Raw genomic sequence first — 20,008 nt, forward strand, 5'->3', positions numbered from 1 at the left:
CAATATAATAATATTTAATGATATTATATGCCCTTGTATTGCCTAGACATATATGTCAGATTGGATAGTTTGGCATGTCAATAGGGTATTATTTTAGCAATACTGTGAAAGGCTTTATGCTCGTATTCATGGCTTTATGCCCGTATTCATGGCTTTATGCCCGCATTCATGGCTTTATGCCTGCACTCATGGCTTGATGCCTGATTATGTGTTATCATAGCTTTTTAGCCATACTGACTGCATACGTGGTTGATGTTCTGCGTCCCCTGGTATGACGGCCCGAGGTACCACGGTGTCCAGTGCCAATGACCCGTTATCCAGTTTAGTCATCCTGTCGTAGGTTACTTGGATAGTCTAATTTATTAAAATAAGTTATGAATATTAGCAATTAAAAAATGCTAGAAAGTAAATAAATGATAAGAAGTTCTGAAATAAATTAGATTAGCTCTAAAAATTTATTCCTTAGAATGATTTGAAGTAAATTAAATTAATTCTAAAAATTTTAAATATTACGAAATGATTGTAAACAACTTAGAAAGTATCAAGAAAGTGATAAAAAGACTAGTTGAAGAATTATAATTTAAATAACATTACAAATGTGACTTTCATAAGAATATAAGTATAAGTATAAATTCTAGATTTATTTGTACATTATATAAATAATTATTGTAAAATTATGAAAGAAGTGATTCTAGAGAGCAACATAAATGACAAAAGATATAATGTATGAAAAATTTCATATGAACCCAGTAAAATTCTTAAGTATATAAAATATGCTCCAATTATTTTTACTTGTTATATTGTTTCTTGTTATATTATTGCACCACTAAGCAGCAATGCTTAGGGCGATGGATTTGTTTCCTTGCGCAGGTACTGAAGTTAAAGCTCAGCGAATACTAAATAGAGATTTTAGAGTCTGATCTGCAGAGTGTTCAAGGTTGTCACCTCCTTGGCAATGCATGTAGATAGGGCCCATATAGATCATATTATGTATTTTGTTTATTATAATTAGTTATTATTTGTAATGTAAACTATGAATTGTATATTGAAATATAGATTATGGAACTGTAATTATTTTGTAGATCATGTAAATTATGAATTTATGTAATAAGTCTGTAAATCATGTAAATTAATGAAACTTGAGAACTTATATATATAAATTGTGCATGAATAGAAATACATGGAAATGAATATGAAATTGAGATATATGAATGAGATGTAAATAATGAGAATAATTGATGAGATTTTTATTATAAAATATTATTGAAATTTTCAAACAGGTGAATAGTAAAACACGTCAAACGATAATAAAATAGGAAAAACTCCGTTGGTTTCTCCGTAAAAAAATAATCGATATTAAATATAACGAGAATAAAATTTTTAAAGAAATAAAGTAAGATAAGTTAGGGTTCTCCGGCATCGAATGTAGCACGCCTTGCTCGTCTACACTGTAGTCGGGTGAGGGGTGTTACAAATAAGAAATGAGAAAAACACTACATGAGGAATTGCCACTAGGACAAACAACCTACTTAAGACGCATAATGATATCCTGAACTATTCTAACAAGAAAGAAATAAGTTAAATAAAAGTAAACAAGATAGTGCAAAATAGTACATAGGCCTGGGTCATAAATTGAGATGGTAAGATAATGGTTATGGACCTATGGCCGATAAAAAGATAAGCAGTTCATATATGACCAACAAGGTCATTTAAAAAAAAAAAAGACTACAAAGGAAAATAATTGCTAAAACAACAACAAGCAAAGACTAAAATATTCCAAACTAAACTGAAAGTTACATCAAATAATCAAGAGATTTGATAAGAAAAAGAGTAAAACTAAGTTCTCACCCATAGGATTATACGAGGTCCTAGAAAAAGTAGATCTATTAGCACACAGATTTGTTTACCTTTAAAATTGAAATAAATTTGAATCTAACTTATGACAGAAGCTCATAAGAAACTTGGCACACGAGGTGAGCAATCGATGAGTAAATAGTATTGGTTAAAGTGCTATGGACCATTATTTAGACTATGAAGCCACATAGAAATGTGAGGAAAACATGAGAAAATAATACGTATAACTATTTAAGAACGGATAGTGGGCACAATTTCGAGGAGGAAATTTTTTTTAAGGAGGGGAGAATTGTAACACCCTCACATTGGACACTCCGATACAGTCTACTGTTCCGGCGCCTGATGTTTGCCCAGACAGTCAAGACGTTTGGAGCTATATCTGTGACATTCAGAAAAGTCATAGATAAAAATGAAATAATAATTATAAGAAGGGAAAATGAAAATGAAGAAATCCAAGCATAATAGTTAAATGAGCCGGGGGTCACGGCGATGGGTGACTACACCTGAAAGTGACTGCGAAGTCAACTGTAACCCTAAATTCATACGGGACATTATGACACCGCATTCCTAGGAAAAATTGCGAAGCTAGGAAAAATGTGAAAATCACAGAAAAATGTTGAGAACCAGATCAAATAATTAGGTGAGGGTTCCAGAAGAAATACTGAATTAATTACAAACCGGATCAGATCGGCGAGGGACAAATTGGTCAATTCACCCCTAGAGGTGATTTACGACCTAAATGTCCAATAAAATCGGGAAAATGAAAATTTTGAAATGTAGATTTAAATTAAAGAACCATGGAAAAACTAAGGAAAAAGAAAAAGAAAAGAAAATAAAGAAATATGACATCATCAAGCGTGACATCATAAAACAAATATAACAATTATTTAATTAAATCATTTTTATGGATAAATATTAAAGTAAAGATAAAAACCATTAAAAAACAAAAAAATCCTCATTTTCTTCCAAATGGCCGGCTCACCATCTTCTTCCTTTCTCCCTCATATTTTTTCTTTCCTCCATTAATGAATCTTAGAGCTTACAAACACTAAATTTTCACCATAAAATTTATAGCTCCAAAAACAAAAACTTCATATTTGCTTATGGTGAGAAGATTAAAAAGGAAAGATTGAAGAAAGATTGAAGTCACAAGAAGAAGGAAAAGCAAAGTCAAGGTTAGTGTTTAAACTTATAATTTTTTTAGTTAAATTCATGTTTATGTAGTTGGATTAACATAGAAATTGTGAAAAATTTAAACAAATTACACATGTTAGACCAATTGGGGAATTTCTGGCAACCTTAGGGGAAATAGTATTTGCTTGAGTTTGATGCAATTGGTGGTGGAATTAAGTATAATTAAGTAGGTAGAAGTAAGTTATACACTTTAATTTCATTGATTGAATGAATTGCAAAATTTGGATTCTTGAAATTGGGAGAAGAATTGGAGAAAATGGTCAATTGATGCAATTAACCCTAATTGAGGTTAGAAATGGTCAATTGAGACCAATTGTGATGTGTTTGAATTAGTGAAAATGAAATGCAATTCGGATTAGTGAAGGGTCCTAATCTGGCAGTTTGACCTAGGTCCCTTTCAGGGACCAAAACTATAATTCTGCCAGCCCAATTGATATAAGGCCAATTGGATATGAAAGTAGACACATAATGCCACAATGTTTGTGCAGAAACTATTCCTAGAAAATGACATTAAGATAGTGAACAATTAGATTAAACCCGGAATTGGCACACTGCCATTGTGCAAAAATGACCAAATGAATTATTTGGCCATAACTTGGCCGAGGCAGGTCCAAATGACCTAATTTTTGAACCATTAGAAAGCTATGACATAGTACTACAATTTTCATGAAGAACACAACCCAAATTCTTCCCATAACTAAGTCATTTTGCCACCCAGAGTTGGTTGCCCAAAATTGCTAGAAACAAAAACCTGCCCAGAATTCTGGGTAGATACCAATCCAGCCAGCCTTAGGATAATGGCCATAACTTGGGCTATAAAACTTCAAATGGAGTGATTCAAAAAAGAATTAAAGATAAGACATTAAGGAACAACTTTGATGAAGGAAAGTTAGCCAAATTCCCACTGCAGGCAGACCAATGGAATAGTACAAACAAGTAACCCAAAACTGAAATTTTGATATTTAACCCTAATAGACTTTGAATTGAATTTGGCAATTAATGCCAATAAAAACATGACTCAAAATATGATATGTGAGTGCAATTAGAATTAATAAACCTATTTAGTAGGAAAAAGTCAACATTTTGACTGAATAACGCAATGAATAGTGACCCAAAATGTAAAATTCAAAGGATACCAATTTAAGTAAATTTAAGGCTACAACTAAGTAGGCATTAAATAAATTAATGGATTTATTATGAGATATGATACTGAAATATTGTAAACTGTGTGTTTCAGTTGAAAAAGAAACTGAAAATGAATCTTCAAGGAAAAACCAAAATTTGGAGTAAACTAGTCAACAAAGAGGTTTGTGCACAACTAGTGTTTTTATTGGTTATGTTTCTTTATATGTCTTTTGACTAAATAATTTTATTTCTTATTGTATTATGTTTATTAAATATTGAATTTATCTCAACAATTATTAAAATGTGTTATGGTATGAATGGGTTTAGTTTTGTAAAAAGTGATTTATAATATTATTTTATATCTTACTATAGATGCTTGACTAGATTATTACCCATCTCCCTCATTTGTTGAGGAGACAATGGAGTTAGCTTTGTTTTATTTTGAATACCATGGTATGTGTACAGGCTTAGATTCTCCTCTTATTAGAGGTTAAATTTAAGTTTTTTGTTGGCCCTTTCGGAAGTTTTATATTGTGTTGTGTATTGTGCATGATAATTCGACCTCCCCAAACATAGAGAGTTAGAATCCCGATTCGACCTCCCCAACCATAAGGAATTAGAATTGCCCCGAGGATGGCCCTTACGAATTAGTCTTGCATAGTTAATGAGATAAAGAATGGGTTTTGAATAGTAAGAATTGTGATTTCAAATGGGATTTATGCATAATTAATTTTATTGAAAGATTTATTTCCATAAATTACTGGAATTACTTAAAATGTTCAGTTATGATTTGATAAATTGAAATTCTTGAGCAGAGTTGTTTTAACAAATGATTTATTTTATTGGCAACGAATATTTTGATTTTTGGAATTTTGATTGAATTTCAAGATTTTCAAATTCTTTGCTAAAATTTTGGTAAGGTATTGTATATTATGTTTTAAATCATGGTTGTGCACCACTGAGTTCACCACTCAGCGATAGCTTTGTATTCTGTCGCAGGTGAAAGTAAAGATAGAGCAGCCGAGTGAGATTTCCGGTAGTTACGCCTTGAATACTCATTGGGATAAACTTCGGGTATATTAGAGGTATATCTTTGTACATTAGATTTTGATATAAGTATGTAATTATATGTATGTAAATTGTTTGAGCAGTTGTACAAGAACTTTTGTAATATTATTTTGGTATGTAATTAAAATGTAAATTATTGTAATATTCAAATTTATTTCTGAGTTTTGTAACCAATGTAAATAATTAAATTTTTGTATTTTGTGAATGATAAATTATTCTTTTTTTGAAATGAGATGCTTCGAATTGCGATTGATTTTGAGTTGAGCTTCTTGTATGAGATTGTGAGATGAAATGAATTTGTATTGGAGTTATGGTTGAGTAAAAATATTGGAAGTGTGTTTCTTTTCAGGTTTTGAATAACTGTTTTTTCAAGCCGGTACTTTGCTGAAATTTTTGTAAAAATTGCGATAGTTTTAAATATCCAAAAATTTAATTTGTGACTTAATATCAATTAAAAATTTTAATATTTGTAAAAAAAAAATTACCCACCAACTTAAAAATGTATAGAAATTATTTTAAAATCCCTTGTAGTATATTTAATGGGTTACTGGTAAGCGAAGTACAGTAATTCGTTAACTGTACTACGAGATCATGTTATATCTTACGGAGGAGTAGGGTGTGACAATATATATATTTATAAGTGATGCATGGGCATACTGTGACATATAATAACAATAGTATTGAAATTCTAAATAAAATCAATATTTACTCATTGATTGACTGGGAGCTATAGCAATAGTTGAGTGGAGAAGGATGGTTAACCATGATCACCTATATAAAATTATATTATAATTTAATTAATACTAATTCAAAATAAGACTCTAAAGAGACAAAAGACAGCTTAATTTATATCGAAAATCCGGCAAAATTTTCCCTGTATCTAGGACCTACCCATCTTGCAAAATAGCTCAAATAACACTTCTAAATCACAATTCCCACATCGATATCCCATTAACATCACATGGCCCCTCCTAGGCCCTCCAAAGCTGGCAATTCTCATAAAATTAAAAAAATATATATTTTAGTCTCTAAAACTAACATTTTGTAAAAATTATTCAAACGAGCTCTAATTATTTTAAAATTTTGTCCCGCAGTCATTAACAAAGTTATAAATCTATTATAATAAGAATCATAATTTTCTAATCACCTATGAATATTTTATGAATTTTATTCTAGATCAAGTATTAGGCAAAAATGAACAACTTGGAGTTTGGATTTACCTATGCGAAATCTGACACTTGAAATGAGTCTGGAATGTCTGAAAACACTAGGATTGATTGCAAACATGATCCTTTTTTGAGACAGCCCACTGGACATCCAAATCGGGTCAAAAACTCGATCCCGAGGCCTGTGAACTATTACCAATCCGATCGCACCTAAATTAAGCCAAAAAATTGTTAATAATTATCATAAAATTATTTTTAATTTTTGAGAATTGAAAAGGCTATAAAATCTCATCAAGCGATTTGGGCCGTTCGATTATCACCTTTTTTAAACGGTGTCCGATTAGAGCGGAGCCGATTCCATCTTGAAGGTTTCATCGTCCTGAGTCTAACGGTGGTCTCGAATCGTTGGAAATCTCGTCGGAAAGTCGTTGCCTTCTCTCTCTTCCACCTTGCTGGAAACTTCACCATTCCGGGCATGGTTGGTCGAAAAAGGAAACTTGGAGGAAGGAGAGTCGAACGTTAGTTCCAGTCCTGCCGTTCAATTTGTGGATCGTCGAAAAAAGGTTGCCAAAGTTTCTCTCTCTCTCTCTCTCTCTCTCTCTCTTTGAGACAGTCGAAAAACACCACCTCCTGCCATTCTTGTTGCGTCGCCGGTTAGTGTTGGACCTTGTATGAAGGCTTGCCGGTCAGTTGGGGGGGAGGGGGGGTGTGGGTGTCGCCGGAGAAAGAGGGAAGAAAAGAGAGAGGTAGTGAGATATAGGAGAGAGAAAAGGTGGTGGTGGTGGTAGGAGAGGGAAGAATTCTCGATTTCTTTTGATTTTTTTTTTCTGTTGATAGTGATGGCCTCTGCACTAGTCACATCACTTTCTTTTATTCTTCTCTTTTATTATTATTATTATTATTATTATTATTATTATTATTTCACCAAATCCAATGAAATAAACAAATAACAACTTTTAATTAAATTTCCTTAAAATGTAACTAATTAATAATTTAAATACTCCTACTAAATATTTAAATCATTTCACTTAACTAAGTATAAATAAAAATCTAAGTATAAATAAAAGTATTATAATATTAATACTTAAATACTTAATATAATATTAAACTTTAAAATGAATCATTTAAATTTAAAATTGAAACTTTAAAATAATTTTATAAAATGTGTTTAAGAATAACATTAGAAACATATATAGATGATGGTATTACAAAAATTATAATTTAGTTAAATAATATTAAAATAATATTTGAATAATGTATAAAAATATAAAATCTATATATTTTTTAAAAAAATCAGGTTATTACATAACTAATAATATATATATATATATGAGATTTCTTTTTCTATTTGAACTAATTTTTAAAAAGCAGAAGAGATGAAAGAAAAGAGATGGTAGCGCCTCTAGAGTTCTATGTTATGATTTTGGCTTTTTTTCTTTAATTTTTATATATTTTTTTTAAAGATTAAAATAAAATTCTTTAGGGTGAAGTGTCCAACAAGTTTATGTTTATTAAATTTAATAATATTTTAAAATTTTGGTAAAATAAAAAATTATTTTAATGTGGTTGTATGGGAAATTCAATACATAATATATATATATATATGGATTTTTTTTTCAATTGAGTGAACACAACACAAATCTACCATTCTATAAAACTCATTTGTATAAGTTAAATTGTGCTTTTCATTATAAAAACAATTTAAAAAATTATTTAAATATTTTAAAATTTTATAATTAAAATATGTTAAATTTAATTTTAAATTAATTTTCATTAATATCTAAATAATATATTAAAAATTATTTTTGAAAATAATATTATAAATTTTATAATGTTAAAGATAAAATAATTAAAACAAATATTATTTTTAGTTATATAAACTATCTACGGATTGCATATATATTTTAAATATACAATAATAAATTAAATTTCTTATGATAATGATTAGAATAAAATATTAAAAATAATTTACTATATTATAAGGTGGGAAATTAAAAAAATTGAAACAAAATTATTTTTTCCAAATACAAAGAAATTAAAAAAAATGTTTATATAGCTTTTATAAAAAATGATATAATTTATTAATTATAGAAATTATTGTATATGTGTGATTTAATAATAGTGAGTAGGGAAAAATTACGTGAATTGACCAATGATTTAAACCGGTTTCATTACGTGTTAGTTATGGTCCAACTCCAATTTTCAGACCGGACCATGGGCATGCCTTGCAGGTTGCAACAAACAGAACCTTTGAGCCATTTTTGCAGGTCATAATATTGCTGTTGAAATTCTAATTAAGAAAATTATTTTTTTAAATATATTAATTAAAAAATATTAAAAATTAATTAAAATTTAAATTTAAATTTAATTAATTTAATTATAAAAATATTAAAATAATAAATAATTTTTTTAAATAATATTTAAAATAATATTTTTATTTAAAAATATAATTCTAGATTCTAAAATTCAATGACAAGAGCTTTAAAGTATGGAATATTTACGTAAAATTAATTGGGTTAGTTGAACCGTCGAAGTGGGTCTCCACCAACGAAACAATCACGCTAGTTGCAAGGCAACCAGCAGCTCAAGTGCTTCTCTCATCACGCACACAGACAACTCGCAGTCAGAACCAATCAAAACTCTCCGCTAACTCGTCAAAGAAAATAAAATGACAGAATTACCCTACAATACTGACGTGGCCAATTTCTATGCAAAACAGAAAATATTTGCGATGTAGACAAGGAAACTTCCCACAGTGAAGAAGAGAGTTGTGTGGCGATGGAAACAATGTGGATTGCGGCCAGAGGGAGAGTTTCAACATCAAATAAATCGCCCAAAGCTGAAAACACAGAGAAGCTGGTCCAAATAGCTCGTTTGCAGTTGGCTCTTGCGTTCCTCAAACTCTCCGCCCATTCTCATTTGCTTTCCCTGCTTCTTCTTTTATAAATCCCGTCTCTGTCTCGCTCTCCTCTCTCACCTTTCACCTTTTTTCTTCCTGAAATCACCCATCTCTGGTTGCAGTTGATTGATTACCAATGGCTACAGTTTTCCATGGACTAGGAGCTGCAATGGGTTTAACGGCTTCTAATTCATTCGATTGCAAGAAATTACTGCTTCCCTCTCGCAGATCCTTTTTGGGTTCGGGTTTTATACTCAATTTTTTTGGTACTCATTGAAGTGTGAAATTGTTTAAAAGGTGTATTTTCTGTTTTGTTGTTTGTTTTTGATTCAGAGAGGAAAGCGAGCCTCCTCTTGGTCAGATCTGATGGCAGCGGGAACCTCAACGTGGGTTCTAATTCAAGAGCTCGCAGGGCCGAGCAGTTGATTACCAATGCTGTTGCGGTAAATAATAGACCTCTTGTTCCCAGTTTATGGTGTTCTTGATAATGGGAATTATTTGTTTGCTGTTTGTATTTTGGAACTGATATTTTGTTTACTGTTGTTGGTTTTGTTTAGACAAAGGCTGATAATTCTGCACCTTCCACGGCATCTAAATCTGGGTATGCTTCTATTTTCTACTTACAGCTGTAAACTTGATTGGCTTAACCATTTTGCGTTATTCTACTTGTTTGTTGCATTACTATATCCAAAACTTGATTCGTGCGGATCCTCAAGTAAAACTAATAATATTTCTTTTTGATTATCTCTTCCAGTGATCGTTTCATGGTGCTTCTAGAGGCTGTAAAGCAATCCAGTTTAAAATGTAGTATTCTATTTGAAACTCAAATTAAAATTTTAGATAAACTTGACTTGACTCTTGAAGCATGTGCAATGATGTATGCAAATGGGTTGTTTTTTGGAGTTGATGTTGAATAGGTTATCATGATATTTTAGATGGATCCCCTATCCTTCACTGATTGCAGCGTGTTCTAATAATAGAATGTTGCATAAGCCTAACTTGTCAACTCAACTAAGCCTTTATCCAAAAAATTTAGGGTCGGTTACATGGATTCGCTTTCTCCATTCTAAACGATTTTGGGTTCGTAATTTTACTAGGGAGTAGAAGCTAAAATCATTTAATGTGAATTGGTGTTATGATAGAGCAATCATGTGCATGAAAGGAAAGCATGATTTTGTATGATCTGAAATTGACTTAGAGGACACCACAAAGCACACTGACATATATTAAGAATTGGTATCCTTGAAAGTATTTTAAAATTTTATTAATAAGAAATGTTCTTTTCCTTGATTCAAATGCCAAATGCTGTCTTGAGGTATGTGATTTGTTTGGTTCAGAGGACTTTTAAGATACAGGTGCATGAGGCTTTAAACCATACAATACCATCCTTGATGCAACAAGATACAAAGAATCTCATTTCTTTCTTAATTTTTTTTCTTGCTTTGTGCCTTGGGTATTGCAGTTCTGTGTATTATTTGTTCTCATTCATGCCAGGTCCTTAATGCATTGAACCATTTTTGTTAATAGTATGATTTTGCAATACACTTGAATTTGTACTGTTCTTGAAATAGGTATTAGATGAGGTCATCATGTCCTTGCTGCCAGTGATTTTCCTATTTTCTATTTATTTTAAATATGTTTTAGCTTTTGTAATACCAATGATGAAATTCTTTTTCCTTAAATTTTTAGCAGCTGGGAATAGGAAAGGTAACAGGCAGGTCGAGGGCGGGGATTACTTCCCCGTCCTCACCCCATAGAAGATTACGGTCGGGGCAGGAACTTCCCCATCGGGGAGTAGGGCCCCTCTGGGGATTTTTTTTTTTAACATACATTATAAAATGTAAATTTATTTATTAAAAAATAAATTATAAGTTAGAAATACAAGTTTTAAACATAACCTTAATAATATACATTTTTTTTGTTAAAAACTCAACTCAACTAAACGTTTATCCCAAAAATTTGGGGTCGGCTATATGGATTCGCTTTCTCCACTCTGAACGATTTTGGGTTAAATCCTCAGAAATGTGTAATGCTTCTAGGTCATGTTGTACTACTCTCCTCCAAATCAATTTAGGTGTACCCCTTTTTTTCTTTCTATCCTCTAACCTAATGTGCTCTACTTGTCTAACTGGAGTCTCCGTATGTCTACGCTTCACATGACCAAACCACCTCAATCTCCCTTCTCTCAACTTATCTTCAATTGGCATCACTCCTACCTTTTCTCTAATACTCTCATTACGGACTTTATCTAGTCTAGTATGGCCACTCATCCACCTTAACATTTTCATCTCTGCAACTCTTATCTTAGATGCATACGACTCTTTCAGTGCCCAACACTTACTACCATATAACATAGCCGGTCGTATGACTGTACGGTAAAATTTTTCTTTCAATTTATTGGGAAACTTACGATCACATAAAACTCTCGTGGCACGTCTCCACTTCAACCATCCTCCTCACATCCCCCATCTACTTGAAGGACTGAGCCTAGATATTTAAAGTGATTACTTTGGGCAGTATCACTCCATTCAAACTAACTCCTTCCCTATCACCAGTTTGGCCTTCACTGAACTTGTAATGCATGTATTCTGTCTTCGTTCTACTTAACTTAAAACCCTTTGACTCTAGAGTACTTCTCCAAAGTTTTAGCTTTCTATTGACTACTTCTCGTGTCTCATCTATCAGAACAATATCATCCGCAAATATCATGCACCAAGGAATACTCTCTTGTATATGTTTCGTCAGTTCATCTAACACTAATGTAAAAAGGTAAGGGCTTATGGCTGATCTTTGGTGTAATCCAATTAAGATCGGAAAATCTCTTGTGTCCCTTCCCATTGTGCGCACAATAGTAGTTGCTCCTTTATACATATCTTTCAATACTTGTATGTACCTAATAGATACCCTCTTTTGTTCTAACACATTCTATAAGACCTCTCTTGGAACACTATCATAAGCCTTCTCCAAATCAATAAAAACCATGTGTAGATCTTTCTTCACATCTCTATATTTCTCCATCAAGCTTCTAATGAGAAAGATCGCTTTCATAGTTGAAGGACTGGGCATAAAACCAAATTGATTGAGAGAGATAGAAGTATCATGACGTTGTCGATGCTCCACAACTCTCTCCCACAAATTCATAGTATGGCTCATGAGTTTAATTCCTCTATAGTTTGAGCAACTCTGTATGTCTCCCTTATTTTTAAAAATAGGTACTAAAATACTCTTCCTCCATTTATCAAGCATTTTCTTTGAGTTTAGTACATTTTTTTTGTTATAATTATAATATTTAAATACTTAAATATGAAAAATAAATTAATTTTTAGTAAAAAAAATATATTACTATCAGGTCTGAGGCAGGTCGGGTCTATTCGGGAACAATTGCTATCCTAGTTGGGATGTTCATGATGTCATTCTCTATATAATGTTGATTATTGGATTGGCATGATAATCTTTGATCGGCTAGCAAAAATAGATCTTGATAGCCAAGTATCATGCGATTTTGTTAGTAGTTTATAGGTGTGGGACTGTTTGTAGGGAGCAATGTTTTTGAATAATAATATTTTGAAATCATTGTATGTAGGTGCTCCCTCATAGGATAAATCTTGCAGTCAAAATGCTTAATAAGGTGATTCTTAGCTTCTATTAGTGTAAGATAATGGTACTAGTAAAATCATCATATTCTGGAAACATATTTTGAAGATTGTTTTCTACATTATAATGAGCTTAGAGACAAACAATAATGGAATTGGCCATTTTTTGGCTGTCTTTTGTGGATGTTAAGGTGAAAGTAATGGTGTCAACGATTGTTTTGTTTTCGAACCGAAATAAACTAACCAAAATGCTAAAATATAAGAACCGAAATTATGGAAAAATTGAACTGAAATGATTAATTTGGTTTTGTTTGGTTTTTCAGTTGTGGCATTTCCCCTATTGCAAACCCATTTAACCTATTAATCACATGCACCCATCAATGGTTCTGCCAAGAAATCAAAACGAAATACAAGAACAAGAACATAATCCCACACTTGAAATTAGCACATAATTAAGAAAAACATCCTCAATACACAACCCAATGATTACAAAAAGTCTCAAAAGAATATAATTGAAACCTGTAGTCTGTGCCTTCTAGTAAGTTTCAATGAACGAAAGCAGAGCATATTGGAGATTCCATTTCTAGAGATAAAAGAAAGGAGAAATTAAAATTGTTTGTTGCATTGAATTTGTTTTATTTGAAATCTTTAAGTCCAAATTCTATTAACATTTGAATGGGGGATCTACTGCATAGAAACTACTCTCCATCATAAGCACCAACAATGAATTAGAGACAGAACATATGCTTTCCTTTCACAGTTAACAAAGCCTAGCTAAATTTTCAGCAATCCAATGATAGAGCAAAATCCAATGTGAAGTAAGCAATTTGCAGCTACCGAATGATGGAGAAAAATCTTAGAAGCCATAAACCAGCTAAATTTGCAAAGCACAATTTCTCAACTAAACAAGCAAAGCCTAGAAGCCATAAACTAGCTAAAAGAAAAAGAGAGGTCAGTTACTCTAAAGCTCCCAAAATCAAGAACATGTATCGTATCTGAAAACCCTAGAACTCAATATCAGATTCAAAACAATACATCAAATCCCATAATCCCTATCAACCAAAAGAAAAATCACAAAATTCCTAACATAAAAACAAAATTGATGAACATAAAGAGTAACAGCGAGAGAGAGAATGTGCAAATATTGCACATATTGACACTCTCACTCGGCTGCCATTGTTGATGAACTCATCACGTACCTTGTTGAGAAATCTTTTTTCAATTTGGCTAATTATTTGTTTTCCTTTCAATTTTCTCAGGAAAATGCAGACAAAAACTAAAATTGCAAGGATAAAACTGAAGAAAGAGATAGCCAGAGAATGAGAAGTCTAGGGTTTGGGCTATGAGGGGTTGGTTTGTGTGTAGAGAGGGACAGTGAACATCGAGGAGGGGGATGAAAGAAATAAGAGGAGCAGATATATATATATATATATATATATATATATATATATATATATATATATATATATATATATATATTTGGTTCGATTATTTTGAGAACCAAACTAACTGAAGTTTCTAAAAATCAATAGTTGAAAAACTAAATTAAATTGGCTTAGTTCGGTTTCTCAGTTATAACTGAATTCTGCTCTGCCCTACTTGCCATATACTTGGTTATTTACCTATTTTTTTCTATATTTATTACACTATGTAATTTAACTTTTTGTATATTTGATTAATGTTTGCAAAGTACTTGATCACTGCTAGAGCAATGTAATTACTTGATCACTGCTAGAGTAACGTAATTTGTGATGGGGATCAATCCAATGAATTAGTAATGTATCTTCATAAAACCTTCTATAATTATTATGGGTTTGTAAATGAGAAGGGATGGTTGCGCAGCCAAAATTTTGAAAGGGCTTGAAAAGTTCAATTTAGATGCCAGTGGGTAGGGTGGCCACGGTTTAGGAACCGCCGGTTACAGTTCTTGAACCGCCGGTTCAGGTTCAATAAAATCATGAACCTGAACCGAATCACTAGGGGACGGTTTGAAAGACGGTTCTTCAACTGTTGGTTCCGGTTCGAGCCTTGGTTTAAAAGGGTTTGAAGGGCGGTTCAAAAAATGACTGTTCAATGCGGTTTGGAGGATGGTTTTGGAGTGGTTTAAGGGTAACTTAGACGCAAAAAAATGGAGAAAAATTTTATTGATTTAGAATTTAAGTTATATTTGTAAAAATATTTTAATTTTTCTTAAAAATCTTTAATCAAATAAAATAAGAAAAAAGATAGTAAAAATAATTTATCTTTAAGAAAAATTTAATAAGTAAAAACTTGAACTTGATTAAAGAACTAGAAATGAAATTAATTTTTTTTAAAGGAATTAGGAAAAAGTGTATAAACTTAATTTTGCCTCTGTATCCCTTAAGGATATAGAGGAATCAAAATTTCAAGTTCTATTGCTTGCCTTCTAGTTTTCCTGAACTGACTTGGAGGAGAGTAGTACAATATAACCTAGAAGCATTACGCATTTTCGAGGATTTAACTCAAAATCGTTTAGAGTGGAGTAAGAGAATCCATATAGCCGACTCCAAATTTTTGGGATAAAGGCTTAGTTGAGTTGAGTTGAGTTGTATGATAATTGATAATTAAAAAAGTATAAAAGAGAAAAAAAAAATAAAATAGAGGGTATTAGAAATTTTGTTAAGGATATAAAATAATAACAGAATAATTGAGATAGTATTGAAAATTTCAGTGAGCATATAAAATAATAAAGTAGGAAAATTGAGAGAGTACTGAGAAGTAAAAAGAGTGTAGAAAACAATTGTTTAGAGAATTTGACAGAAATTGAAAAAGTATTAAGAATTAAAGAGAGTGTAGAGAATAATTGTGTAGAAAATTAATGATATATATAAATGAATTAGGTGTGGGGTGAGGTATATATTGAATTCTTTTGTATTTAAATCGCCGATTTAGTCCGGTTCGGAATCACCAGTTCACGGTTCTTGAAAAATATGAACTTGAGCCAAACCGCAAAAGGACGATTTTGGTCTGGTTTGAAGCCGGTTTTGGTTTTGACTGATTTCGGTCTTGTTCGAAGCCGGTTCCGATTTTGACTGATTTCGGTCTGGTTTTGACTGAATCTGGTTTTGACTGAACCTGTTCCAGTTTGGTTCCGGTTCAAAACCGGACTATGGCTACCCCTACTAGTGGGTCAATTATCTTGCTCCTAGCTCAGCTCTGATTTGTTTTGCGCTTCCCTGGACTGAGCAACTCTTAAACACAAGACCCTAATGATAAACTGTTATATACTGCGTCATATAATACTCAATTGTGTGCTACTTTCTCTTAATTTTTTGGCCATGAGATTGATACATGTAGGATTATCAGATTATTCTTTATGTTTGTGAGTGCTATGTTTATGTATTACACATAAAGTACTGAAGTTGATCTGCATTTTATGATCAGACATGAACTTCTACTCTTTGAGGCTCTAAGAGAAGGCTTGGAGGAAGAAATGGAGAGAGATCCCACTGTTTGTGTCATGGGTGAAGATGTGGGTCATTATGGAGGTTCATACAAGGTGACAAAAGGCCTGGCAACGAAATATGGGGATCTTAGAGTTCTTGACACCCCTATTGCTGAGAATTCCTTCACTGGTATGGGTATTGGTGCTGCCATGACTGGCTTGAGGCCAGTTGTTGAGGGTATGAACATGGGTTTTCTCCTTCTAGCTTTCAATCAGATCTCGAACAACTGTGGCATGCTTCACTACACATCCGGTGGACAGTTTAAAATACCCATAGTTATACGTGGACCTGGTGGAGTTGGGCGGCAACTTGGTGCTGAACACTCACAACGCCTTGAATCATATTTTCAATCAATTCCAGGAATCCAAATGGTTGCATGCTCAACCCCTTATAATGCTAAGGGCTTGATGAAAGCTGCAATCCGAAGTGAGAACCCAGTGATACTTTTTGAACATGTTTTGCTTTACAACCTCAAGGAGAGAATCCCTGATGAAGAATATATCTGTAACCTTGAAGAGGCTGAGATGGTTAGGCCTGGAGAGCATGTTACTATTTTAACCTACTCACGGATGAGATATCATGTGATGCAGGCTGCCAAAACTTTAGTGAACAAGGGATATGATCCTGAAGTGATTGATATCAGATCACTGAAACCTTTTGATCTCTACACAATTGGGAATTCTGTGAAGAAGACACATCGTGTGCTGATTGTGGAGGAATGCATGAGGACTGGTGGCATTGGTGCTAGCTTGACTGCAGCCATCACAGAAAATTTCCATGACTATTTGGATGCTGCAATTGTATGCTTGTCTTCACAGGACGTACCAACCCCCTATGCTGGGACACTGGAGGAATGGACTGTAGTTCAACCTGCTCAGATTGTGACAGCAGTTGAGCAGTTATGCCAGTAATGACAGCAGAATAAATAGTCTTCACCACTGTGATAGAGTTATCATGTTCTTCAAAAAAATTCTTTTCTTTTTAGCTTTGTTTGAAGTCATCATTTAGTTTCATATTTCATTAGCAATTTTGTGGTGTTGAAACTTGCTGTTGTCCATCAGGTTGAGGCTTTTCAATTCTTGTTGTCTTCACAGCAAGCTAATATTTTGCTGTGATTTGCGGGTAGATATGTGGAATTTTCATCTCTTGCTTAGGTGTTACCTGAGATGAATTATGAATTCTTGCCTAAATTGGCTTTGCAGAATGTCAAATGCTGAAATGATCTCAGTTACTTACGGTTAAATAACTGGAAGAGGCATTCAGCCATTTATTCTTTAGCTTTGTTTTTAGTCTTCTTTTTTTTTTCCCCCTTAAAATTTGCAAATGTTCATCGAGTTGATGCTTTTTCTGCTGTATTTTTCTTTACAGCAATTAAAGATTATGCGATGGTTTGTGAGTAGATATGTGCAATTATCATCTGTTAAATTAACATTGGTCATTGGCGAATGTTAGATGCAAAATTGATTTAGTTACCTTAATGCTTCTAATGAATTCATTGTTATCATAAAAAATAAAAAATTAAAAAAAAAGACAACCCATCCCGTAAACAAAAACAGAGTTGAAGGATGAAAGGGCCGCCATATTTTCTCCCTTTCGAGTTTCTAGAGAGAATTTTCTCTTTGGTTTCTTTTCCTAGTGTTGGGAGATTTGAGTTTCCTTTCCTGTCCTAGCGGCCCGGCGAGTAGGCTCCCTTTTACAGCTGGGTTGAATGTTTTCGTCTTTTAGAGTGCAGATTTGCTGGGTCTTACACTTCGTTTGGAAGAGCAAGTTTCGAGAAGTAGGTTAAGATTTTTTTAATGTATTTAAGATATACAAACCTGTTTGAGAGGAAAGTTTATAAGAAAGATAAAAGTTTTAGAGTTTTTAAAGATTTTAAAAACTCATCAAATTGAATTATTGAGAAATTTTTATAAATTAAACATTAATTATTATCAATTCTTACCTCCTCACTTTTTAATTCAAATAATATAAAATTAACAAACCGTCATTTATTTTAACTTACACGTCTCCCAACACGAATTGTTAGTCTCAGAGAGGAAAACTATTTATTTGCGATATGGTTTTTGTGCTTGTTGTTGGCTGTGGTTCTCGGCCCTGTAGGAAGGCTGATTCGTTTGCTGAGTAATGGTATCCCTAGAGTGATAAGTGCTACCCTGAATACTGTTGTTGCCCCCTATTGCTAAAAGAGAGTGAAACACCAGTTTGGGCTCTACCTTTTTCTGCCATGCTTTTCCCTTCTTGAGTCGCCGATAGTGTTTCAGCAGCTCTACCCCTCGTGAATTAGTGAGTGGCTGACCTGAGGAACGCCTTCCTCTGACTTGAAAAGGCTTGCTCCTTTAATATTGGCTTCAACTTAAGGAGTTCCTTCTTTTTTTTGTTTCTTAGCTTCTGTTGGCCACGATGAAAGCAGCAGTGGCGATGTTGGTGTAGCCGAAGCTCTGAGCTTCATGAGCCACTTGCCTTAGCTAAGAGGTTTTATTGGTTGGGCTTATGGGCTGTATTGGGGTTTAGGGGAGAGTAGGCTACTGATATTTTTGATTGGGCTTGGATATTGGACTTGGGCCACTCATTGAACCTTCTTATCAGTGGATCTTATCTTTAACAAAAATAAAAAAATTGCCATCATGAGCGATCTGCTTCTATTTTTGAAGGAAGGATGCATTCTTTTCCTAGAAAGTTTGAAGCCTGTGACGATATTCGGAAGAAAATTTTGGACCAAACTGCAGGAAGATGTGTAACCATCTCAAGCGGCAATCTGATAACCCATGGTTCAATCCAAGCTCTCAAATCCCAAATATTGATAGGTTTGGTCCACATGTTCAGGTTGGGTCGAAAAAATATATATATATCTACCTAACATTAAGTCGTCTGGTCTACTCATCGAAATGTCCTGCGCACACTCTCGTACCACTCTTTTATTTATTTATGATTTTTTTTAAGGAGATTTATAATTAAAGATATTTTCAAATTAATTTATACCTCTTTATATTATTTTAAATAATACTTTTTAGATCTGGATTCAAAATTTATAAATAATTCTAAAAATATTCTCTAAATTAATAAAGAAATAATTATTCTAATTCTTGTTAACATTGTATCAACACTCGTTTAGGGGAAAATTATATAATTTATTATAGATTAAATATAAAAATATGTGAATTTCACTTATTTTATATATAAATCTCATCATACACGTTATATTTTAAATTTATAATAGACGGAATGCAGATAAAAATTTCACCTTATTAAACCGAATCTCATAAAATTAATGTCTCAATATGATGTGCATTGAATATATATAATTTTTTCCCCTTCTTATTCCCATATAAATATCAACTATTGTACAAAAAGCTTGAAGCAAGCTTGAATTCAATGTCTATTTTGTCCCTCAGCATGCACAAAAATGTCAATCAGAATCAATCCCTTACCTCCCTAAACATTAGAACATGACCATGTGGGTTCTTTGCAACTTGAAAGAACACAAGCAGTAGTTTTGCTGCTGTTTATGTTTATTTATGTCGCCTTTTGGCTATTACAAGCTTCAAGAGTCCATATATTTTTGGGAATCAAGACAAGTTTGATCAATTAGTGCACGAAAAAGCTCACCAAACTCATGTTTGCTTTCCTCAGTAGTAAGTTTCC

The 20,008-nt window shown here is 32.7% G+C and overlaps 1 protein-coding gene across 1 annotated transcript; it reads left to right on the forward strand.

Annotated features, from left to right (window-relative positions):
- The first annotated feature begins 9,142 nt into the window (after positions 1-9,142).
- Positions 9,143-17,643, forward strand: LOC110641790 (pyruvate dehydrogenase E1 component subunit beta-3, chloroplastic). Its single transcript, XM_021793627.2, has 4 exons — positions 9,143-9,545; positions 9,640-9,749; positions 9,864-9,907; positions 16,305-17,643. Exons 1-4 carry the CDS (start codon positions 9,443-9,445, stop codon positions 17,275-17,277), a joined length of 1,230 nt encoding a protein of 409 aa, XP_021649319.2. The 5' UTR covers positions 9,143-9,442; the 3' UTR covers positions 17,278-17,643.
- The last annotated feature ends 2,365 nt before the right edge of the window (positions 17,644-20,008 follow it).

This window comes from Hevea brasiliensis, chromosome 18, assembly GCF_030052815.1.
Source record: "Hevea brasiliensis isolate MT/VB/25A 57/8 chromosome 18, ASM3005281v1, whole genome shotgun sequence".
Lineage (NCBI taxonomy): Eukaryota > Viridiplantae > Streptophyta > Magnoliopsida > Malpighiales > Euphorbiaceae > Hevea > Hevea brasiliensis.

Bases quoted from the DNA above. Each gene is read 5' to 3' on its own strand.
- LOC110641790 (XM_021793627.2), top strand. From the start codon at position 9,443: ATGGCTACAGTTTTCCATGGACTAGGAGCTGCAATGGGTTTAACGGCT. The intron at 9,750-9,863 runs GTAAATAATAGA...GGTTTTGTTTAG, and splicing joins TGATTACCAATGCTGTTGCG to ACAAAGGCTGATAATTCTGC. The intron at 9,908-16,304 runs GTATGCTTCTAT...TTTTATGATCAG, and splicing joins TCCACGGCATCTAAATCTGG to ACATGAACTTCTACTCTTTG.